This window comes from Corvus hawaiiensis, chromosome 6, assembly GCF_020740725.1.
Source record: "Corvus hawaiiensis isolate bCorHaw1 chromosome 6, bCorHaw1.pri.cur, whole genome shotgun sequence".
NCBI lineage: Eukaryota > Metazoa > Chordata > Aves > Passeriformes > Corvidae > Corvus > Corvus hawaiiensis.
The window spans coordinates 37,880,327-37,905,495 of NC_063218.1; the positions used below are offsets into that span (position 1 = coordinate 37,880,327).

General features: G+C 39.3%; 1 protein-coding gene across 1 annotated transcript in view; it reads left to right on the forward strand.

Moving 5' to 3' along the window:
- EHD4 (EH domain containing 4) overlaps positions 1-24,318 on the forward strand; it is a 30,137-nt gene extending 5,819 nt beyond the window's left edge. The window contains exons 2-6 of the mRNA XM_048307001.1: positions 2,210-2,386; positions 6,798-6,895; positions 13,888-14,300; positions 17,137-17,301; positions 19,764-24,318. Of these exons, the coding sequence (XP_048162958.1) occupies positions 2,210-2,386; positions 6,798-6,895; positions 13,888-14,300; positions 17,137-17,301; positions 19,764-20,300 (1,390 nt within the window). The 3' untranslated portion in view covers positions 20,301-24,318. The remainder of the gene's footprint in view (positions 1-2,209; positions 2,387-6,797; positions 6,896-13,887; positions 14,301-17,136; positions 17,302-19,763) is intronic.
- Positions 24,319-25,169: the final 851 nt, after the last annotated feature.

Sequence of the window (25,169 nt, forward strand, 5' to 3'; positions counted from 1 at the left end):
ATGAGTTGCTGCTTCTGTCAGCAGAAGCCTGGCAATGAGAATTTGTGTCAAGAGAAGAGCTTATTTACGAGTTCTTAGAGATCCCTTTTAAAAGAAGGACAATGAGAAAAAGCAATGTTTGAAGTAGAACATTTTATCATGACAGGTTAAAAACCTTTTTTTAAAAGATGAAAGTGTAATCGATCTTTCAAAAATCAAAGCCATGGGTAACTCCAATCTGGAAAATTTTAGTGGCTCTTGTGAGTTAGCCTTGGCATCCTGTTTTAGAGAACCCTGGTCTGCAATGATGTTCTGTGAAGAGGCAGGAACACACTTTCGTGTTTCAGGTGTTCTGCCGTTTGCCGCAACACTTGAAAGTCCCGGATTTCCATGAGAGGCTCAACTGGTGAGCAATTAAAGGAGTTTTGTCTTCATTTCATTACGTGATCTAGTTTGTACAGTGAGGGATCTGCTGAATTTTACAGATCTGTGTGGGCAGAGAGGTTTGAGTGTTCTTTAATTTGCTTTTGGTTTTATTTCCCTGTTACTGTGCATTAGCTGCAGCTTATTCTAGAGATAAAACAGATTGGCATGTTCTGGCATGATTGTTCTTATGTTCCTCCTTCCTCACAAGTTTTAATATTGGCATTTTTTAAATTTCTTTTTTTTGGAAGCAGAAATCTGCAGGAAATCTCGTGTAAATAACTGTTCCATGCTCCCTGGTCATAGGTTGAGCTAGTTGGAGCCAGTTTGCTAAGACTAGTGGAAAACAGTCTTTAAAATATGTAATATATATTTAGTTCCTTAAAATCAGCTTCTGTGCACTGATCTATGAAGTTTGTGAATGCTTGGATACTTTATTTAAAGACAGAGATTGTTCACAAGTATAGGTACTATGTAAAATGTTTTTTGCAGCAAAAGCAGCCAGGAAGTCCTCTCAAATCAGTATTGATTTAGGAAATTATAGCTGAATAAGCATAGCACTGTTGGATTAAGTCCAGAATAAAACTTTATTAAAAGAGCAGCATTAATATAGATGCACTAAAACGTAACTGTAGTTACGTGCTGTAGTTGTATGTAGGACCACCACCTGTGCCTGAAGAAGAATTCTTATGTAAATCCAGTTTTGATTATGTAAATACTTAAATTGTAGTTGATTAAAATTGTGGTGGGTTTTTTTTTAAGAACTGCAGGGTGACATTGTTTTAGTCTTGAGTGCCAAGATGGTGCTGTTGTGACTGAAGACAATAACACTCATGCTTTAAAGTTAAGCAGGGTTGTCTGTGTCTCTCTGAACAGTGCCAGTTGTCCTAGAATGTGGCTTGCTCGAAGGACTTGGGGCTGCTTTTACTTCGCACTTGCCATCCATGAAGGGATGCAGACAGGCTTTTTATGTAAATAAATGCCCTGGTTCCATTGTTTTAATACTTAAATACGCACTTAATTAATTTCAAACCTTGTTGTCTGGAAAGTCAAGGCTTGGTCCACTGAATATGTGCTGTCTGTGTCTTCTGTCAGTAGACTACTCAAAGGGAGGTGCAAGATGGTTTCTGGTGGCATAGCACTACCTGACTTGATGCCTTTTGGAAGGTCTTTACTGTTAGGCCTAAAGTTCTGCAGATCTGACTTAGTTAACAATTACTTTTTGATATGCAGGTCAAAAGAAAATAAAAATTTCCCAAACAGCTGTAACTTTACTGTCTCATAACAGCTCTCTCTGCCTCTGGTAGGATGAGTTAAAGTTCGTGCGATCATACCAAGTTATTAAAGGGTTAGATCTGTCAGCCAATTGGATCTGCTCACATGCAGTTTCAGACCATTCCCTTCTTGTACCAGCAGCACTGGTATAGGCTTGAAAACACTCAGAAAAGCAGCCATGTCTTGTAGTGTAACCTACAGCACTTGGATCATTGACAGAAGCATCCACTTAAATGGTTGAGGCATTTGAGGGAGTGCTTTCCACACTGTCTTTGTGAAGGGATTTACTTTATCCTTTTACCTAGATGTTGTGAAAAATGAATGCAGTTCTCTTCCTTCTTCCCCAGTTAACAGAAATAATGAAATGCAGGAAAATGTAATCTTCTTATAGAATGTGCTTATCCTTGGGAATTTTCAAGCAAATTATAGGTATTTGCTTTTGCCACGGATCCCAATCATTCATTCTTTTGGAGTATTTATGTATAAATATAGTTATTATGTATAAATACATTTATGTATTCTCCACGTCTAGATATCTGCTCGAGCAAGACTTTCCAGGCATGCGGATTGGTCCAGAGCCTACCACAGATTCCTTTATTGCTGTGATGTATGGAGAAACAGAAGGAAATGTTCCTGGAAATGCCCTGGTTGTTGATCCTAAGAAGCCATTCCGGAAACTCGGCCGCTTTGGAAATGCTTTCCTGAACAGGTGAGATCATCTTGCTTTCTGTCTTCTGATGATTCAGTTTAAATTCTGGCATGTTTTGTTTTGAACAGCATGGAATAAATATTCAAACAGAAGCAGGAGTGGTGGTGGTTCAGGTGAATTAAATAAAAAAAGGCGCTACTAGGTAGGGTGGCATTAGGATAGAGATATTCAGTTACCTGAATAGAAAATAGTTGTTAAAACCAGTTCACAGAAAACTGTAGAAATGATCCACTGGGCTACTTGTTTGTGAGGCATTATGCCGTATGGAACAGTTCAGGATCAATTTATGCAAAAATTCTGCTCAATAAAACTGAGAGGTTAGTACTATTATTAAAAACTACCATTCAAAAAAAAAAAAAGCAAGCAAATATTTTTCCTTTGATGTTGTCTTGTTCCTTTCCACTGATTTCACTGGATGTCTTGGTATAGCTGTTTAAAATTGTGAATTGTTGGGATATGTAAAAAGACCTACAAGAATGGAAAAGATTTAAATGTGCCCCATGGATAAAATAAAAACTCCAGCTGTTAAGTGTTTAATATCGACTGCCTGGTGTTCAAGTAGTTCCATAGACCAGGGAGATGGTGTTAGCTTCTGCTGTGTATTTGCAAAAAGGGAAGAGTTGTTCAGGGGCTGTGAATATTTTCATAGGAAACTTGAGTAGCATGCTAAATATTTCCAGTTGAGAGTTAGTTACTAATAACTCTGTTCTTATTGTCCGAGCAATCACCTTGTTTTCTTCCTGTATTTGATGGTAGCTTGACATGGAGGCCTCAATTTTCAAGCCAATTAATCTAAATTGGTTCTTTTTAACAATAAACTTTCCTGTTTGGCCGATAAATACTGGCATGCGTGTGAGAAGTTCATCATGTACAGTTTTATCTCTTGCTGTGCTTATTCAAAGGAGAAAGTTTTTAGCTGCTTACAGTTGGCTTGGCTATCGCTTTGCAGAGATAAGAATATGTGCTCTGGGAAGCTGTAGTCAAGTCCCTTTTAAATAACAGTTTTGAGATTATTGGCTAAGTTCTGTCTTCCAGATCACTATTCTGTTTCTCCCTTTCCTCACCATTGTGCTCTGTCTACAAAAAATTAATATACTGTAAATTGTATTTTGCTTAATATTCAAATATTTGCACAGATCATTGCAATGATACGTATTAGGATGAGTGGTGATGTAATTTTTTGCCTGAATCATCTAACTAGTTGTGTGACTATTATGAAAACAAGATTATTGGGTGGCTAAAGAGATGTACTTTCAAAGTAACTGACTAAATTATTCCAGTTCTTTTGGTGACTGTGATATGGCTATGTTGAAGTGCTGTGAGCACCCTTATCTTCCCCAACAGTCACTCTCACTCTTTAGTTGATAAGTACCTAGATCTCTGCTGAATCTTTCCCGAGCATTTTTCAAAACTTACCAACTCCTTTCTCTTTATGACTTCACTTAGATGAAATTGTCTTAGGCTTCAGTATCTTTGAGTTCCTACTAGGTTACCTGTAATCATACTACATATTTTACTTCGCCTTCTCTCATTTGCCATACTGACTTTTCTTTTTATCTTATACTACATTTTTCACTCCTGCCTTAATAGACTTTTCTCTACTTCCCCCCACCCCTGGCCCCATTCTGTCCCCCCCTTATTTTTTAAGTGGCTTCCCAATCCTGGTGTTTTGTTTTGTGGAGGAACTTAAGACTATGAACACTTAGATGATTAAGTTGAGTGCCCTTTTCATTCAAGTGTAACAATCCAAATTACAGGAAACAGGGACTGAGGTAATGGAAAAAATGAAACAAACAAGAACATGGTATCACAATCAAGGCTTGTACTTAGTAATTAGCTGCATTAATTTATTGATGTTACCTTGCTTTTGTCTTTTTCCATGACCCTTTCTGATTGCCCCCTTTATCTCAGTGCTTGTGAGAGATGTTCCTCTAGCAGTCTCTTATTTCTCCTGTATACTTTTAAAAGAAGTTGGGGAGGAAAGGGAAGGGAGACAGGACCTAGTGTGCCCATGGGTGCTGGTGAGGGAAGAATATTGCATTATACCAGAAAAGCATGTAAATGAATTAGTGCTACTGAGAAAAAATGCATGGTCCTGGTCTATTCTCATGTGTCATAAGCAATTACAGTCATCTCATTCATACAACTGTTTTTGTAACACTTTTTTTTTGGTTTAAGTCTGTTTGTCATTTGGGTGGATAGTATATAGTTCTGGTTTTTATGATGCAGCACTGTCATGACCTGCATGAAGTGAGATGTTAAGAAATAAGTCTCAGTGTTGAAAAGAGATATTTAAATACCACTATCATTACAGTTTTAAGTTGTCTGAAATATTAGTTTGAGGTAAGATTTTTAACCCATCTGTCAGCTTTGTCTTAAAGGCATACTCTAAAAGTTAACAGCCAGTTAATTCTGAGTTCATGCTTCTATTTCACATGTGTTTACCATGTACTTTTTTCCCTCCATTGCCACTAATGACTCTGCAAAGATGGCAGTGTCTACATTTCTAGGCCTGTAGTTCTCTATTTTCTTGCATGGTCTTTTCCAGCTGTCCCAGTTTGGGTGGTGCCTGCGTCACGACACTGCTGTATTGTTCTGCTGGCATAACAGTGCCTTTCTTCCCATAAGATAGGTCTAGAAACATCTTGGTGATACTGAACAAGCACTGGGCTTTCTAAGGTTGAATGAGAGTGATAAGAAAAAATATACATGAAAATTTAGTCTTCACACTTCTAAATTTATGAAGGCATCTTCATGCTGTACATACTAGTGATGTACATATTTTTGTAACAGTTCATGTGATTAAATGTATTTTCTTTGTCACTTATGCACATCCACTATGCTTCCACATAATGTGTTTGCTTTGATATAGCACTGCCTTTAGGTTTTGGCAAGTTCAAATAATGTAATTTTCTCAAAGAGTACCTCACTGCTCTTTCAAAAGTATTTCTCAAGCTAGTAGGAAATTAGCCCTAATGGAAGAATTTCCTTAAGGTATGAGGTATTTTCTATAGCTGGTGTCCCACTAAAACAAACATTTTACATTATGTTTTACATACCCTAAGATTCTATCAGGCTTAGGTGGCTGCTGTTTCCTTATGCCCTCTTGGGTTTCAGAGAGAGGCGTAGATGATGCTGCCATTTCTGTTTCATCCAAGAAGGGACACTGTGTGCTTTTGTTAAAGGCTCATGGCTACAAGGTCTCTTGAAGAACAAGGTGAAGTGAGGTGTTAGGACTTCTTTTCATCCCAATTTCCTTTGAATAATTTATATTGTATAAAATATCATCTAGATTTTGATATAGTTTGCATTTTTTATCTGATGTTTGACTGGCTGAACTCTTCCTCACTCAGATCATCTTTGGCCTTAAAGGTCTTGTTTGACCTTGTCACAGCTACAATTTGCTGTGATACCCTGTGTTTTAAGGAAGTGTGCTTTGTGAACCCATAGGTTGATGTAGGGCAGCCCCATCTTAGAGCCTGAGGCTGCAGCTTAACCCTGTGTGGGGTGGCCTTGCAGGAGGAGGGTGGGTTACTCTCTGTGCTCATTAGTATCTTCAGCTGCTCCCTGATAAGAAGATTAAACTCTTATGCAAGTCTCTTAAAGGCAGGTTATGATGAAGGGCAGTGAAGTTCTTCAGTCATGAACTATCCCAGAAGCATCAGAGTAGCTTGCATGTAACACACCAAGTGTTCTGCACAGCTCTGAGTCCTTGTGAATTATTTATTTTTCCATAATACCACCATTGAACTTGTCTCCTGTTGCAGAGGCAGGAGGTTATTGTTTAGAGCATAATGTGTGTAATTTGATAATTTGAGCTCCTGATTCCGGCAGCGTGATAGTTTTGGCTGGGTTTGTGGGAGAAATACTGGTGTTTTTCACTGGTGCCCCAGCTGAGGAGGGTGGTGGGTTAGGGAGTAGGAATCACTCAAACACTGCTGGATCAGGCAAGGGGGAGATATGGCAGGGACTGGAACATAAACATATTGTCAGTATGGCTTTCTGCATGCTCCCCTTTTCAGTCTTTGAGTTTGGGCATAAGCTGGAATACATGAAGAATTTTCTCTTGTGTGTACTTATTTTGGTCCTAGCAAAATGCTGGTTTGATGGAGTCTTTTTAATGTTGCATTTAAGGCCCAAGTTGTCAGCTCTTGTAAAATTCAGAGTCTTATCAGCACTTAGACATAGAGTTTTACAATGTTTCCCTGTGTTTTCTTTTTTGACACACTCTCTTTTTATTTTTTTTTAAACATGTATGGTTGCCAAACATAGAGGTTTGTCAGGATTCAGCAACTTTTTTGAATCTCACTTGAGTCTTTCTAAAATCAGGTATATAATGGGGAGCGCTCAAGCGACAATCTGTATGTGAGCAAGAGCTATTTTGAATGGGTTTTTCCCTCCTTTCCTGCAGGTTCATGTGTTCTCAGCTACCAAATGAGGTCCTGAAGAGCATCAGTATCATTGACAGCCCTGGCATTCTCTCTGGAGAGAAGCAACGCATCAGCAGAGGTGAGTTGCAGAGCTTTACAATAACCAAGCTTACTAAATTTTTTCTGCTCTACTGGACAAATTAGTATCCTAATCTTTAGGGAGCCTGTTTTAGTGATACTGTATGGTGATCTGTCCCACAATTTCTTACTGCAAGCCCTGTACAACCCATATTTTATGGCTGGATGTAGGGTTTGGAATTTTTTCTCTTGGAAGCTGGTGGGGGTTGGTATTTCTGTCATCCTGCTGCTGTGGCTGCAAATGGCTACAGTTTCATGGTCTGTTGACTAATTAGTGCTTTGTCACTCCTGAGAAAAAGCCTTATTTTCATCATTTTAATTGCTTTCCGTGAAGTAATAATGACTCATATATACCATTGAAGTTCATGAATGAAGAAATGTTTCATAGTAGTTATAGGTTGGTCATGTCTAAAAAATTCGGGGGTGGGGCTATAAATAATGTGGGTTTATTTTGGGGACAGCTGCTAGAGTTGTTTCTTAAGGTTGTTCAGTCATGCCATAATGTAATTCAGTCAAAAGAGGAAGTCAAATGGTAGAAGGAGGAAGAGCGAATGAGAATATTAATACTATGAAAATTCTGCAGAGACCTGAACACTGTTTATAAGCTGTTTTAAACATTAGCCTGTCTTGAGAAACTATTTAAACAGAACAGTGTAATGTAAACAACTTTCTTCCTTGCAGTCTTCAACTGTATTTAAGTGCATGTCACTTTTCTGTGGAGTTGTAAATGGTGGTGATGCAGGGTGTGGCTTATGCTGCCCTCTGTTTTCAGACCTTTGCTTAAGAAGTGGAAACTTGTGTTTCATGCCTCTGTCAGAGGAAATAAACAATTCTTTAACATATCACACCTGGGATTTTTTGAGGAAGTCCTGGTACAAGCACAATATGTGGCAGCTATGCAATGATAGTCTTGGCTTTACAATAAACTGACAGAATAAGGGACTAACTTCTTAGGACTGTAATCTAAATTATGCTTACTTAGTAGACTGGTCTACCAGATGCTTCTGGATTCTTTGTTCAGTGATGTTTTGTCCTCTTTATTACTCATAGTCATGTAAAGCATTCATCATGGGCAGAGTGCTGGACTTTCCTTTATGTGATGTGTTGGTGAAATAGTAGAGATGAGCAGCATGAGAGCTCCATGTCTCTACAAGCAAAGGCTGGAATGTTGTGAAACCAGAAATAAAACAAATACTGCCTGTTGGCACTCTTATTTTAGACAGAAAAAAATGAGTGTATAACTAATGATTTTTAGTCCTGAAAAAATCTTTTCATAAAATGCCCACAAAATATTTAGGTCCCAGTTTTCACAGTCTGATAAAATGAGCAGTGGTCTGCTTCTCCATTGCAGATTCCAGCTCCCTTTTTCCTCCTCAAGTTAAAACTAGGCATCTTACCCCTTCTTTGCTTGTTAAATCAAGAGAAAATTATGTTTGGCAGCATTCAAGTATCTGTTGCCACGTTTGTAACAGTGTGGAAGGGAACATGAAATAGGCAGAAAACTAGAGTATAATATTAATATGCCACTGAAAAAGTGAGCAATTGTGTAACCAATTCAATACCATTAGGGAATGCTGTGGAGGTCTCAGACTTCCAAGTGCAAGACAGAGTTGTGTTTCTCGCCAGGTTATGTTTCAGTGGTAGTCCTGTGTTGCCTGAAGGACCATGACTCTTCACTACCATCTAGAATTGCTCCTGTGGTTTAACAAAACGTGGCTCTTGCTCCCTTACTGTTCAGAAACTCCTTGTCTTGATGTTATGTGCCTTATCAATTGTTACAGCCTTGCTGGCCTGCCCTTTGATATGATAGACTTTCACCTAATTTCACATGGCTCAGTGATAACCTCAGACTCTTACCTGTTTCATGGGCTTTAACTTGATTAGATTGCATTTCATGAAATTTTTTTCTGTGTTAAAGATTGTCTTGAATGTGTCACTTGTTGTAATTCTTTTATCAAAGTGTGATTCTCCTGTATGCTGTTGGGTTTAATCAGTGTGGTTGTACCAAATATGAGGTTTTGGGAGTTGGCTTTAGAACACTATTCTCTCAGTGTTCCAGGCTTTCAGGGCAGGTTAAATAAAGGTTTCATATACTTAGGTATCAGCATACATGAAATTATCTACAATGACTATGGATTTATTGCATGCACCTATTCCACACTATCATGATTAGGAAATACTACACTACCTTTGGCTGAAATATTGCATAGTCAGATACATTTCCTGTAAATGGCTTTTGGGCTGCTTATGCATTTGCATATAGGTGGTTTTGTGGAGCACAAACTTGACTTGTCCTGTGATGCTGCACACAGCAAGGTTTATCTGACCCGCTTCCTGAAAGGGTCACTCGGACTTAAACATATTTATGCTAGAAGTCTAATTCAGCACCTTTTGCAGAGTTGCTTTGTTGGCTTTCTGAATTATTGTGTGCAAATGTAAGCAGGATCGTACAAGGTATTTTCTGCTGTTCCTAAATGTGTCTCTGTCAGAGAGGGTTCTGCTTTCTAAAAGTTTAGCTTGTGTTTAACATTGGTAAGCTGCAGCTTTTCTTATTTAAAAATGTTTGATGGAAGAATAACATTACAGGGCCCTGGTGTAAGACCTTGTCTCTTTGTTGTTGGTGTTTTTTCCCATCTTCTCACTAGCTACTGCTTAATAATTTACCTATGAATGAATGTAACATCTGTATAATATTCAAATTTGACAGGTATCACTAGGAGTAAATTGAAGCCTTCTGAGACCATGAGAGGACTCAAATGTTAACTCTCATTTTAACACACAGGAAAACCATAAAGGGACTATATAAAATTAGAGAACATGCACCATTTCCCAGCATGCTCTATTTTTAGCTCTGGAAAGCATCCAAGTCACAGATGAAGGAGCTGATTGCTTGAAGGGTCAAAAATATACACAGAGTGCGACATTCAGAGATGTCTCAAGACACACCTTTCCCGCTCCTGTTGTCGGCAGGAGGATGTGCCAGAAGCTTCCTGCCTGTCAGTTCGGGGTCTGTGTAAGTGGCTGGAGGAGAATGTACAGACATGTGCCAGCATTGTCCCCTGGCCAGACAATGCCTGTCCCTGTGCCACTTCTCCAGCATCACTGGTGATGTTCACAGTGCCCTTGGCAGACAGCAATGTCTGTGTGGTCTGCAATATTTGGAAGGAAAAATGAGTGTCTGGCAGGATGTGGGGAGGGGGTGTTTGGTTTATGATTGAGTGGTGTTAAAGCAAGTGTTTCAAAAAGTATGGGGAAAGAGTTCTGGGGAAAATGGATATTAGTTAATTTGCATTGTTTAAAACTGGAGTTACTTAAATACAGTTCATTTTCTCAGTTCAATTTGCTTGTAAAAATGTAGTTATGGATTAAGTAAAGTGGTATATATTTGCAGCCTTGTGCCGGGCTTTCCCTTGCAGTGAGATATTGTACATTCTCCTTATTAGTCCACCAACAGGAGTGTATTAAGATTGTTATCCAAGAGTGCTGGAGTGAGAGAGGCTTTCATTAATAGAACTGGAAACTTGCACTCCTGATAGCAGAAGGTGCATCTTTCTGTATGTGACTGAGCTCTGTTTGAAAGAGTAGGATGTTTAGAAGCTCATTTGTGGCATTAGAAGAACACCAGATTAGGCAGCGAAGAAAGGCTGCACTCGTTCATGTCCAGGTTGTGTTGCAGCCTTGGTTGTGTGGTGCTAAGACAACAGTGGCAGGTGGGAGTGCTCCAGCACCCTGCACACACCTGATTGACCTTTTAAGTGGGTGCTGTTCCCTGAGCCTAGAGGCTCCTTATTGCAGCACTCACCTGAGAGGTACCTCTCTGCTGCTGTGCCAGTGTCATCAGCCCCAGGGGTGTAAGAACTGGGCACTCTGCCTGTCTGTGCTAAAAGAGGATGGGTGGAGCCCATCAAGCCTCCCTAATTGTTTTCAGAATTGCAAAAGCTTTGGAAGATATTAGGGCAAGTCAGAAATTATTTTCCTTGGGCCCACAGGGAAAGACTACCATTTGTTTAAGTCTGTGTCACTGACTGGCACAGACCACTGGCCAGTGCTCATACTGTACGACTGCCGGCTGTGTCTTTGAGTATGGCTGGTGGCTGCCAGGCACAGGGCTGATGCTTTGCTCTGTGCTGCTGACACATGATAGCTCATGTTCAGTGTTTCCAAGGCTGGTAACCATGAGCAGTTTCTTGTCCAACTTTTTCATCTCTTCTGCACTGTTTCAGTTTGTTCTCCTCTGTGGTCTCTGCTCAGCCCATTACTGGTGCCCAACAGTTACACCTCTGCCAGAGGCACCAGCTCACTCCCTGCCCACAGCCTGGGACAAAGTCAAGAGCTCTGTAGTGCTGCAGTGTCCCTTAGCTGGGTACAAGGGTGACTCGTGACTTTCTAATATACATTTGCAGGTAGGTGTTGCACCTGGTGACACAGAGGTCTTCTCTCTGGATATGGTTGTTGGCATCAGTCATTGGGAACAAACATTTGAAAAATTTTGAAAAAATAGCAGTTAGAGCAAACAGAGGCTGAGAAATATCAGCACCAAACCATTTTTGGTCAAGTTTTCCAATCTGATCAGTGTTGACCTAGTACTGCTCAACTTGGAAAGGCCTGATCCGTACACCTGTATGGAAATACTTAACCATATGTTACTTCTCTGTAGTTCAGATACACTCTAGTGGAAAACTGCTGAATCGGTAGATAAATGAGGTTCACTTCTGATGACAAATTTTCATTAAAATCAATATATTTTCAGATTTTTTAAGTCTTTCTTAGCCATTTTCAACAAGCAGACTTCTATCTCAAAGCAAATGCTTCATTAATATTTAATGGACGTTTAAAAGAAAGTCATTTTATTATACACTTATTGGCTGTACAGTTGTTTTTTCAGTTCACAGTCCAGATGTGTGGTGGGAACTTATATGCTTATGTAACCCAACTTTTAAGTCACCTTCTTACATAGCCATTTGTGTAAAAACTTAGTAAAATTTAACCTGCTTCAATTTGCAATTTTATTTAATTTTGACCATATTTCCTTTTATTTGAATGAAATCAGAACAGGCTGTTTTGTAGCTCAGTATTAGTGCCCTGTTGCAACTATGCTGTGACATGCAAATGACATTGGAGATCTTACTTCTCCCTTTCTTTCTTGCTAAATTTTTATAAATTACTCATACTGATTTTGATTAGATTTTTTAGGGTAAAGTGAGAAGACTTCTCTTCCAGAGATGTTCTGTGCAGCTTTCCTCCTTGTCCCCTCACATTGCATCTCACATCCAGCCCTTCAGGAGCTGGTCACAGGAAAGAATTTATGAAAGCCTCAGAGCAGCATTATCAGCTTTTTAACATACCCCCTCCTTTCAGTTTGATGTGTCTCTGCTGGAATTTTAGCGGCGTTTTATGACTGGTTTTGTTTTTTGGGGGGGGGAGGGAGGCAGGTAATTGGGGATATTTTCTTACTTTTAACTAGAATTTCTGGATTTAGTATCATATGCTATTTGTAATTTTTAAACAAAAGGTTTAAGACTGAGTTATTTCCCATGTTGCTAAACATGCACAAGTATGCTCCATGACAAATCTGGAGGGTTGTTTTTCTTGTTACATTCATGTATGCCTGCTTTTCTTGATGTTGGCACCAGTCAGGTTCTACTGGAAAAGAAAAAGAAAAAAAAAAAACGCAAGCAAACAACCAGCTGATTTGCTTTTGGCTTCCCTGTTGAAGACCAGCAACTTGAAGGTATAATGAGTAATGACTTGACTGAACCAGCATTAAGAAAAGCTAAGCAACTTTACAATGTTCCCTCCTACACCCTTTTATTTACACTGGTTAAAAGATGCTAGGGAGAATGAGGAGTGGTGAGGGGTCTTTTGCTTGTATCTGGAGTAGGTGTATGAAGTGTTTGTTTCTTGTATGAGTAATCTAATTGGGTTTTCTTGTTTGGAGGATTGGAGATTTAAAGATTTATCTTGCACAGCTGAGAAATAATCAAAGACACTGTGGACGGCTTAGTGGTGGTAACTGAGCTTTCTTTGCTGTTGGCATTTAAATATATGCTGCTGGGATATATTAAATTGTTGATTCTGTGTGTATTACTTTATACCAGTCTTTGAATTGTGACTGCTCCCTCTTTCAGGTCTGATCTGTTTCTGAGAGGAAGAGGAGGGGTGGGATATCAGCTTCCAGTACATGCTTTGCTGTTCCTTACTCATACTAGATGAGTCACATCCACGCCAAACCCAAAGCCAGTGGTTACTCTGTGGATTAGATGTGTCACTTCTGAATGAGGAGTTCCTGGATACTGTTTGTTGTGTGGATTAGGTAGCATCTGAACCTGTAAAAGCATTTAGACAGGTGCTATGAATAGGCTTTCCTTCGGAACATGATAAAGCTTGTTTCAGTCAATCAGAAAGGTCACTGCTCATGTTCTGTAACCTGCCATGTCCTCAAAACCATCAGCAATGCAGTCACGTTACTTGTAAATTGTACTTCTGAGTCTGCTGTGGCAGAAATAACAGCAAGTGTTCCAAGATAAGGAGAGATGAGTTTGAAAATGGTTTTAAAATCCAAATATTTCTGGTTGTTGACTTGCACTGGAATGCTGCACCTGCACCATTTTCCTTGTTAATTCAGATAAGCAGTGCTACAGAAGTGACCAATATTAGCAGTGATGAAGAGAGATTGTGATCAGAGCCCCACAGTCCTGGTTAGCTTGGGTGCTGTGCTGGAACCAGACTCCTGGGAAGAGGCAAATGTGGATGTGAGACAGAAAAAAGGGCAGTGATAAAAAACAAAAGATGTTAATAGTGAGACTGGTCTAAGGAAATGCAGGATACAGTTTTCCTGACCTCAGTGTCCACAGATACTGTCGTCTGAGTGATCAATCTCCTCTTTGCCCCCAGACAGAGGCTATTATCCCCTTGTTCTCTATCCCCAGCCCTACCCTCTCCAAGACTCAGGTTTCTGAATGGTAAGACTGTAACAGTGTGTTCTTCCTTCAGGCTATGACTTCTGCCAAGTCCTCCAGTGGTTTGCTGAGAGGGTCGACCGAATCATCCTCCTTTTTGATGCCCATAAACTGGATATATCTGATGAGTTTTCAGAGGCTATTAAGTCATTCCGGGGCCAGGACGACAAGATTCGAGTGGTGCTTAATAAGGCTGACCAGGTGGACACACAGCAGCTGATGAGGGTCTATGGTGCACTCATGTGGTCCTTGGGAAAGGTGATTGACACGCCAGAGGTCCTGCGGGTCTACATTGGCTCCTTCTGGGCCCATCCTCTCCGAAACACAGACAACCGAAGACTCTTTGAAGCCGAGGCACAGGATCTTTTCAAGGATATCCAGAGTCTCCCACAGAAGGCTGCTGTGAGGAAGCTCAATGATCTCATTAAAAGGGCAAGACTTGCAAAGGTAAGAAAAGATAAGAAAATAAAATTGAATGAGCAGTCTCTGCTGCTCTTTCAGTGTGTCCTTTCTCACCCTTCCCAGTTTTTCTCTTGCCATAAACTGTGTCTTCTTAGCAAATGGATTGAATTGTAATTTTTTCAAGGAAAAGATAGCCATTTGGGGTGAAAGCTATTGGTAGCAGACAGGAATTCTAATTTCCTGTGCAGTTATCAGACAAAGTGCATTTGCCTTGAAACACATTTTAGTGTGAACTTCTAATCAAAAATGAAGAGGACTTGCAATTCCATTGGTATATGAGTAGTTGTTTGGGGATGTGTACAACTTCCTATGTTGGCTTATTTAACTTTCTGAATATGAAGATAGACTTCTGGGGTTTTTTTTTGGTGGGGGTTTTTTTTGAGTTTGAAGGGGGGAGTGGGAGGGGCTCTTTGGGAGTTTTTTGTGGTCTGAGCTTTAGGGCACCCTGTAGAAGTTGCTTCTTTGAAAATTCCAGTTAAAATCACAAAGATGTTGTGTTAAATGTTGCTCTGATCCCAGAGCAACCTCAGATCCAGTCTGTTTTGTAAGTGTTCACAGCATTTTGTTTTCATTTGTTACAATCATTTTGGCATTGAAGGAGTGTCAGTTGAATAATTTTTAGATATTTCTATGAAATGTAAAGTAAAAATGGATCTTTATCCATTCTGTAAATACAGAACTCAGTGCTCTTAGGGATACATTAGACAGTCACAAAGGGGAATAAACTGTTTATCTGCAGGAAAGCAGCAATGTAATCCAGTGTCGTCTTTCTGCCTTCCAAACTGATCTCAAAGTACTGACAGTCAAAAATCACTTTTTACAGCATTGCATGGGGGCTTTCTTTTATCCTCTTTTTCTGTGCTACCCTCTTCTTAATCTCTTCTAAAGCATTTACAGTAACTAGAAACAAACACAAACTCTTAACATGCTGTCAAATTTGGGCATTAGGCTTTTTTCTTTTTTTCCTCATAAGTCCTGTGACTCACTATGCCATTTTGAAGATGGGGACTGTTCTTATCTACAAGAAACACATGTGCATACTGGCAGACCTTAGGCCACTTAGAATACACATGTGAAACTGTTAACGCTTGTGAATTATAAACATACTTTTCTGGGTTTGATAGAAGTATTATTTTAGACATAAGATCCATAAAATTACTTACAATTATTTATAAACTCTCTTAAAAATACCGTTATTGAATCCATTCTGTAATTTTGGAGAAAGACTCATATCTATACTCTTAGAAAATGTCATGGGTTTATGCTTCTTTATGCTCGAGTTTTTTTCTCCTCTATAGAAATGTAAATTTATTTGCAATTAAAATGCATACACTCTTTTTAGATATAAGGAAGTATCGTTGTGTGAAAGTTGTGAACTTAAGATGTGCACATAAAAACTGGTTACATCATCTCTCCTTTAAAAGCAAAGATTTTTTTTCCCAGTTTCCTTCTTAATAAGTAAGGAAATTAATGTGAAAGCAATTGCTGTGTGTAGATTGTGCAAGGTTTGTATAGAATGCTATAATACACATTTGTCATGGTTTGGTAGGTATTAAGTATTATACTTGCACCACACCGAAGCAATAACTTGTTTTACTGATGCTTTTTAATGGTAGTTTGTCTTCCCCCAGTCTTCAAAATTTCACCTGTTTATTGCTCAACATACCTAATTTTTAACTCCTTTTTTCTGTGTGTGTGAAAATTGTAACTTCTGTTTTGTGGACAGCTGCATTCTTTTTAAATGAACAAGGACCTGAGTTCTGTAAAGACATCCTGTTGTGGGGGTCATTTGTCTGCCATGGTCCTGGGTAGGTCAGAGCTTAGGACAGCAGTTTGATAACATCAAGTTGTGATAGCCATGCATTACTTCTAAAAGAAGGCTGCCCTGGTGCCTTCCCTCTTGTGTGCAAAATGAGTATCAATGTCCACACAATGAGCTAGATAAGTGAACTGACCTCAGTTAGGAAGTGCAGCCACTGTTTCTGTTCAGGACCTGATCACTTGCTCTGTGGCCAAGCAAATCCTTTTGGTGGGAAAAGGTGATGGGAGAGTAGCAAGGGGGAAGAGATGAATGGTTCAGAATAAAGGCGTAAGGAAGGTGGCGTGGGCAGGATGGATATTTTGATGGCAATGCAAGAACCAATGTTTTTAAAGACTTGTCATCCTAAATTAATGTCTTTCCTTATAAGCTGAAAAGGCTTTACTTCTCTCCCTAAGGCTTCACAAGGCAGCCATGGCATGCTGTTCCTATTGGAACTGGCTGCTCTGTCATCTGCATAGGTGGCTGCATATAGACTACAGGTACTCACTTTTCAGTGAGTAAATAGGTAGGAATGCAATGTCACTTCAAATAGATAGCCCTGCCACTTAGCATACTTAGATTACTGGAGGAATTATCCCATTGATTCCCACAGTGGTTGGTGAGGCAAATGAGTTACAAATCATATGGATGGACCAGTATGGCTGGAGCTCTGTGTATTGTGTCAGGACGTGGGCTTGGGGTCTTGCTTTTTCTCTTGCTGTTGGTACTCATAGAATGCTGTACCAGGCTTCTCCTTAAAAATGCAAGTGTGCATCTGTATTTCTATGAAATGTGTTTCCTTTCTCTCTGCCCCTCAAAGGAATGCTGAAAGCAGCAAAAGCTAATAATAACTAACTGATACCTAACTGTTCGTGTAAACACAAAGTTCCAGAAACAGTAGTTGATAATATCTTTTCCTTAGGGAAACATATTTCTGTTTCTTTTTATGACCTAGGTGAGGAACACTGCTGTTAAGTGTCAATAAACAGTAGTTTTGATTTCAGTTTTGCTTCTTTTCAGGTTCATGCTTATATCATCAGCTATCTGAAAAAAGAGATGCCCTCTGTATTTGGAAAAGAGAGCAAGAAGAAAGAACTGATCAACAAATTGCCAGAGATCTACATCCAGCTGCAAAGGGAATACCATATCTCAGCAGGCGACTTCCCTGAAGTCAAGAAAATGCAGGTAAGATGGTAGCTTACCATTCCACTGAAATAACTTTGTAGCAGGATTGCCAAATTGGACAAGGTAGAACAGAGTATCTCAGTGTTATAGCTTAGGGTCTTCAGCAATAGAGCAGTTGAAGTGACAGTCATGTCTGATATGAGATTAGAGTGACTTGGAAGTGGTACAGACCAAACCAAAAAAAAGGGTAACTTGCTTAGTGTGCATTCACTGATACAGGACTACATAAAGAATATGAAAGTAAGGAATAAGGAATCTGACCTTCTGTCCTTTTAGTCAGTACTTGGTCCCTTATGGCAGATAGTACTAAAGGCTTTGTGCAAATAAAATGGCAGTGAGCACTCACAGGTTAAGGGGCTTCTTGTTTTGAATCCTAAATGTGGTTATATTTATCATTTTTGTAATGGTATCAAATATTTGTGTAGGTGAAGATATTCTTATTCATAAGGATATTCATTTTTACTCTACTCTGTTCCTGTTTCTAATGGTACTGTTAGCTGGTGAGTAATAAAGGCAATGTGTTACTTGAAAAGTCCAGCTTAAAACCTATTGCTTCTGAAAATAGCTTTTTGCTTCTTTCCTGTCCTGTTAAGATTATATTCTGTGAAGGAGAGAGAGAGAAGTTCTTGGTTTATACTCACAACTAACTTTTAAATACCTTTTGTCTTTTCCTCTTTTGGACTTTCTGCAGTGTTTCAACCAATTTTCTGTCACTTTCTTGCCTGTTTATTTCTGTTCTCTGATTTGAGATGAGTTGTTTAGAAAGTATCCTAGGGAAAAGCAACTAATATTGTGTTAGCAGTATTTCCACTTTATTACTCAAGCCTCAATTGGCAATTTTTGGATCTCAGGTCATAGGCTTCTTGGGTGGCCTCTGAATTAGAGGATAATTCAGCTTGGAAGCTGAAGAACAAGAGATCAGGAGCGTGCAGTTTTCTCTGACGGTGGACTAGTCATGAGTGGGATGGAGGATGTTTTCCAGACGTATCGTTCTGGCAGTGTATGTGGTACACTTGAATGGCTAATCACCAGGAGTGATGATTGGCTGGTTAGCTATAGGAAGGCACAAGTTTCTTTCGTGAACTGAAATATTTAACTTGGGAATCAACTATTGGCATGAGATAGCAAATCACAGATGAAGCACAAGATGTATTTTAGCTAAGTTTTCACAGACAGGATTGTTGGAAAGGTTTAATGAGTTAGGCTTTGAAAGGGGACTTTGTGGTAAAAGCTGTCTCTTCCTTCCCTTGCTGCTTTTGTTTGGGATGCAAAATGAGAGAATGAGAGATTTGAATATTGAACCAAAATTTGAATGAAACTCTTCCAAACTTATAGTGCATGTCAGTTAAGCCTCAGCAGCAGATGGCAGCAAATATGTACAGGAGAAATCAGTCACTTCTGTAATGAGGAGCAAAATTGTGTGAAAACAAAATTGTGCCAAAACAGATAGCAAGTTGACCTTTGCTTCCTGAGACTTATTGCACAACATATTCTGATCAGGTGCTGTAAATCAGGTGGTTGTGTATAAATGTCACCTGAACAGAGTTGCTGCTTGACTGTTTTTACCCCATGGTCCAGGTTTGGGTTCATGTCATTATCATTTTGATATGTATAGGAGCAGCTCCTTCATCTATCCAGGGATAAATGGGATTTGTTAAAGCAGTTTAACATCACGTTACGGAAGGTGGGAAGTGGTAGTGGTGGTGATGTTTGAACAGTTTCCACTGTAACTTTTTCTTCCTGGCAAGCATTTTGCATGTAGAAATAATTTAATAACTGCCTAAAGCATTTTTAATTTTTGAATGCTGTGGTGTAGAACATGCTTGGGCTTGTGTTGGAATAGTGCATATCACCTAGGTAAACATCTCACTGAGGTTAGTAGGATGAAAACTGCACAAATTCTGCAGGGACCATCTGACTTCATGAGTTCTGGCAGCACTGCTATGGAACACAGCATTTCTTCATTGGTAAAGGACACCTCTTCCTGACCTAACCACCGCCAAGAATTTTAATCTATAGAATCAGATCAGTCCGCAAACATTTGATTTTATTTTTAACTTTAAACACTTGCACAAGTGCTAGCAGGACTGAGGACTTACTTGTATGCTTTCTTTGACATTTGGAAGAAAATCATCAAATGGAAGGTTGCTGGGTAACACTCATCAGCTGCTGTGGTTTAATCCACTCTGCATTTTGAAAATTGTATTGTAAATGTAATTTAATAGTCAAACTCATACATTGTTGCAAAATTGTCTTAGTGTGTTTGATCAAATATATTGGTTGTATGGTACATATGTGTCCCTTTTGTTCCTCCTTCAAGAGGAGTTTCAGCTATAGAAACAGCTTGAAAAGATACTTATTTTAATTGAATTATTACTTGATTATTTTAATTTGAAGTCCATTCTTTAAACTTTTCAATGTATTGGAATAGTTTTTATCTGCTGTCACTGTGTCATTCACAGGAGCTGTTGGAGAATTGTGACTTCACTAAATTTCATTCTTTGAAACCAAAGCTAATTGAAGCTGTGGATAACATGCTGGCCAACAAAATTGCCTCCCTGATGAACCTGATCAGCCAGGAAGAGAGCAACATGCCCACAGAGATGGTACATGGTGGAGCATTTGATGGCACCATGGCAGGACCTTTTGGCCATGGATATGGGGAAGGTGCTAAGGAAGGAGCTGATGAAGAGGAATGGGTTGTTGCCAAAGATAAACCTGCTTATGATGAGATTTTCTACACTCTGTCACCAATCAATGGCAAAATATCTGGGATTAGTGCAAAGAAGGAGATGGTGACTTCTAAACTACCCAATAGCGTCTTGGGGAAGATCTGGAAGCTTGCAGACTGTGATGGCGATGGGATGTTGGATGATGAAGAGTTTGCATTAGCAAAACATCTCATCAAGATTAAACTGGATGGATATGAACTGCCTGGCACGCTACCTTCCCACCTGGTGCCACCATCTCACAGGAAACCTTTCCAGACAGCAGAATGAATAAAAGGAGAAGAATGAGGGTTTTGAAAATCCCACAGGAAGTGTGTTGAAAATACCAAAATTGGAAATGAAGCTTAGATCCTTAAACCTCACAGCACATTTCACGCAAGCTACTGAAGTTGTAAGCATGGCAGCAGAGAAACATTCGTGTAGCTGTCCCTGCTGACCTTCACTCAGACATGCTTATCACAAGTGCCTTATAATAGCTGTCATAAGGTGAAAATGTTTTTGTAGTCCTGTGTCCGTGTCTCACTGCCTTTACAACCATAAAGCAGAAAAGACCATGCATAAAAATTGCTGACCTTCACCAGACCTAAATACTTATCAACCCCAAGCTTCTCCAAACTATTCTAAATAGCACACTGAAGCTCAAAATGTTAAATTCACCTGCCTATGCAAGGAATATTTAGATGCTAAAAATGTACTTAAGCCATTGAGTGAATGTCAGCATCTCTATAGACTAAGAAAAGGCTGATATAAAAGGAAATTTTATTTTTGTTCTTTTTATTATGTAATTGGAGTTAGAAAGAGTGATGAGGAGAGTCATGTAAGTGCTCAGAATATGAGCAAACTTGTTTTAAAACTTAAGATTCTAGCTATAACTGCAAAATACTAAAATTATTTTTTCATTCTGTCATTGTGTCTTATCTGAAGAACAGCTTCTTCAGTTTTACACAGCACTGTATATTCAGTATTATCATTAGAAGAACTGAGATCTCCTTTGTTCCTTGAATTTAGTTTTCTTTGTGGTTTAAGCTTAGCTTCTCTGCAGACAATGAGTTCCTGAATGGTTCAGAGTGACAGCAGAATGGTTTCTTAAGCTAAAAAAAACCATGTTTGCATTGAAATTAAGCCTCACTTTCTGTTCATAAAAGGTGTGTTGCTCAAAATCAACCTCTTCAAAGCACATCAAATTGTTTTGGGATATTTTTATTGCTATTTAATTTCTATTTACAGCTAATTATGCAGTTATGTCTGTGTATTTTTTAATATATAATATATTTAAGAGAAGTTTTTAACTCTTCCTTTTGCCAACATGTAGCTGACAACCACAAAAGAGAGATTCAGTTCCCATGGTGGCAGAATTGAAGGATGGGGAGGCTAACAGGAACTGTTACATTGACTAATAAGTGATAGACTCATCCCTCCAAATATTACTCCTTTATTGAAAACAATCCTTGAAAAGAATGGATGCTTAACAAACATTTATTTTCCAACAACACACAATCAAAGTTGACCCTACTGTCTGCTTACAACTGATTTTTATCAGTACCTTGAAAGAAGGCAAGTTTTTGGCCCTGTGAACTTGAGTCTTTCAGGGAGGGCCAGTTCTTCCTAAAATCAAATTTGGTAGTCAGTTCTGGTCTATGTGTATGAGCAGGAATCGACTTGTATTGCATTTGTAAGAGGATATACCCTACACATCAAAGGTACTGTAGTTTTGAGCACTTTTTTGTTAAGTCTCAATAAGTGGCAGCAGTAGTGCCTTCTGAGACAGAGCAAGCCAAAGAGTGCTTTAACGTCCTTGCAATGGGGGTGGGGAGGGAAATAATTTGGATATTGTCTCCCAGTTAAGGTTTTAGTCACACTTCTGTCTTCGGTTCTGTGGGTGATCTAAGAAAAGCCTCAGCTTCTTTTTTCAAATCATATATTTGTAGGTTGTCAGGTTTAATACTTCACATCTTTCTGGACCTCTCATCTTTCTGCATCTGTTCTATTCTGAGGTGCGATTTCCATGAACTTTGTCAGGGCTCTTCCATGGGAAAACTGTGATGCTATTTTAAGTAATGGCAGAACACCACCTTTACCTTGCCAGGTTTCTGGACCTGTATCAAGGACGTCCTGGCATAGCTAAATTGTTCTGAGGACTTGATTTTTTTTTTTTTTTTTAATTCTTAGGTATTTTTCCTATCATTCAAGCACACCAGCTTCATTTCTGTTAGACCTAAATTAAGAGCCAAATTAACCTTAGTGCACCTCTGTGCACTTTAGTAGAGCTGTGAAACTTGACCCTGAGTCTACCTATGTGACTGTACATCTGCAGAGTAACTATTTTCTATGTAATTTATTTTTGATTGAACAAAAAGTAGTCTATAGACATTGCAGGTGTTAAGGAAAAGAAAAAAGGCTGCAGAAGTAGTAATGTGTGTTTGTGGGTAGTGTCTGCAGTCAGCACCACTTTATACACTACTGACCAGCTTAGTACTAGTGACTAGCTTAATCAGGAAAGCCACCAGGAGAAAGAATGCTACTGTAGTGTAGGCAAAGCTGAGAGGATCTGGGAAGCTGCTGATCTTCTGACTCTGCCTTACCTTGCTGTGCAGCAGCACAGGGCTACAGAGGTGGACTGTAGCTTCCAGGGGTGATGGCTCCAGACATACTGGAGCCATGTGGTCCCATGCCATTAGAAATATCCCCCTTCAGTGAGAAGAGCAGGATAGTTTTGGTGGTTTTATTTTTCTAGTTTTATTGATAGTAAAGTGCAGAACACAGCCTTTTCCTCAGTCTCTGTGACAGTATGTTAACTCGGTCTTAAGGCAGACAAATTGAAATGCATCATTTTGATAAATTAAAATATTTTGTCTAGGTGGGATTGTAGCATTTTGCTTTGTGTTCCAGTAGAATTTGGAAGATGAGTGCATGAAGCATGTATAGCAGTAGAGGTGGATTTTCTCTGGCTGTCTGGAGGAATAGAAGTTTTTCATGGTCGGCATCCACAGCTAAATAAATGTATTTCTAGGTATGTGGTACAGTGAACTAGCATCACAGTTAGATGATAGGAATAAAGTACATTTCATATGAACTTTAAACAGCAGCTTCTTGCACAACTAAACTGATGGAGCGGGTTGATGTTGCCCAGGGAAGGGGATCTCTTCTCACTGCATCCTCACAGGTCCATGGACCTCCCCCATTTGCCTTGCTGGCTGTCTGCAAGCCCATTCAGTTAGTTACACCAGCCACACACAACTGTTTGGATGATGTTCTGTGGAGTTAGTGAATCCATGTGCTAAAAGCATGAGAAGTGAGCAGGATTGCCTTCTCTCATGATAGTATGCTCTAAGTAGTTATTGGTAACAGCAGCCTGAGGTAATCTTTGGTGTTCAGTTTGTTACTAATATCAGCTGAAGAGAGGTGGAGATGTTGGATTTATTGAATGTTTTATGCCTAGGATGCTAATAACATTTTCTGCAAGATCGTTCAAAGCTGTCTGTAATTTATCCTGTGAAATCTGTGCCCACTGATGTAGCCTACTGTCTTAAACTAAAGTAGAAACTGCTGCTTTTTATCTTTTCTCCAGCTATTCCACAACACAGTTTTAGTTGGCAACTCTAGTTCTGTTCCTTCAGAAATTATGAGGTTTTGTTGTAGATTGGAGCAGAAAATGTGGGGCTACCACTCATAACCACAATACAGGACACCAAGAGACTTAAAGCTGTGACAGCTTGAAACTGGAGAGTTCATGAAGACTTTTAAGTCAGGGTGAGGTCCCAGTTGTTAGTTGGGTATGGTGTGGATTTGTGTGGAACCTGGTCTCAAAGCAGCAAGTATCTGGTCCCTGGCTTTCAACATTGTTTATTGCCAGCTCTTGAAATGCACCCTCTTTTTCTTTTTGTCACTTCCTTCCCTTCACAATGTGCACTCATTTTGATGGCTCTTTATATTGATGGATCTCAAGCAGAGTTTGAAGTGTATGGTTTGATGGATATGTGTAACTTAGCACTGAGAGAATGAACTTGAACTTCTTTTTCTATTTCACATGCTCATATTTTCTAATATTTTTGTTAAATACTGTTTTCATTTCAAAGGCACTCTGATTTTTGAGGAAAGGCTTGATCTGTGCAGTGTGCTTCAGTTTGGCCAACTAGGCAAACAAAGTTGTAAGTTCATTATTGTTGCACTTTTATTACACAGTGAATTCTTTGCAGATACTGTAATATATTTTAATATGCTTTGTAATCATTTTTAGAAAGCGGTGATAAAAATTGCTGATTTAATAAACTAATATTGAACTACCTGAGATTTTGGTTTGTTTGCTTCTTTCTGGAAGATAATCTTTCAGTGACTCAAATTTTGTAATCCTGCCTACTTAAGGTCCATAGGCAGAGTAGCTATTTGGCAAGCTGCTGATTTTCCCACCTCAGTTTGTGTCCATAATAGGTTCTGGCTATTTCTTTTCTGTGCCCTTGAACTTCTTGCTGAAATTACCGCTTGTGGCAGGGCTTGATTCCAGAATTAAATTTATCTGTAAAGAACTAAAAAAAACTTGCACAAACCTCCAGCACCTCTCTGTAATTAGCATGTTATAGCAGAATGTAATTTTGGAGCTTCCTAAATGTGGAAGTTTTGTAAAGTCCAAGTGTGGAAAATAAATCTAAAACTTCCTGTGTGGATTGAAAGTTTGAAACTTGAACTGAGAGGTGGTACTATTAACTTCAGTGGGGGTGCTAACCTTGAAATGTAAGAGTAGATTAAATAGCACCTTAGCAGAAAGCACTTTGATGTGTTTGTCCCAAACAATCAAAAGACATCTTCCACACCATGCTGCCAACTACCTGAGAATAACCAATTGTATCAATAGAACATTCATTGTTACACTGTGTTTAAATGATTTCCTCGTGCCCCTCTCTTTCTCCTCTATGCACACATCTTACTCGAGGCATTTCCAAAGACCCATGTGCGCCATCAGAATGCTACAGTTTAGCTATTGCTCCTGCTGTGGTCAAATGTCACCTGCTGTGGAGTTCATATGTAAGCAATGTTGGCAAACTGGGCTCTGGCTCCTGGTGCCATATGTCACATGAAAGCAAGTGTTTCACCTGCAAACAACATGTGGGGGTTCCTGGAGGCTACATAGCTCTTGAGCTGCAG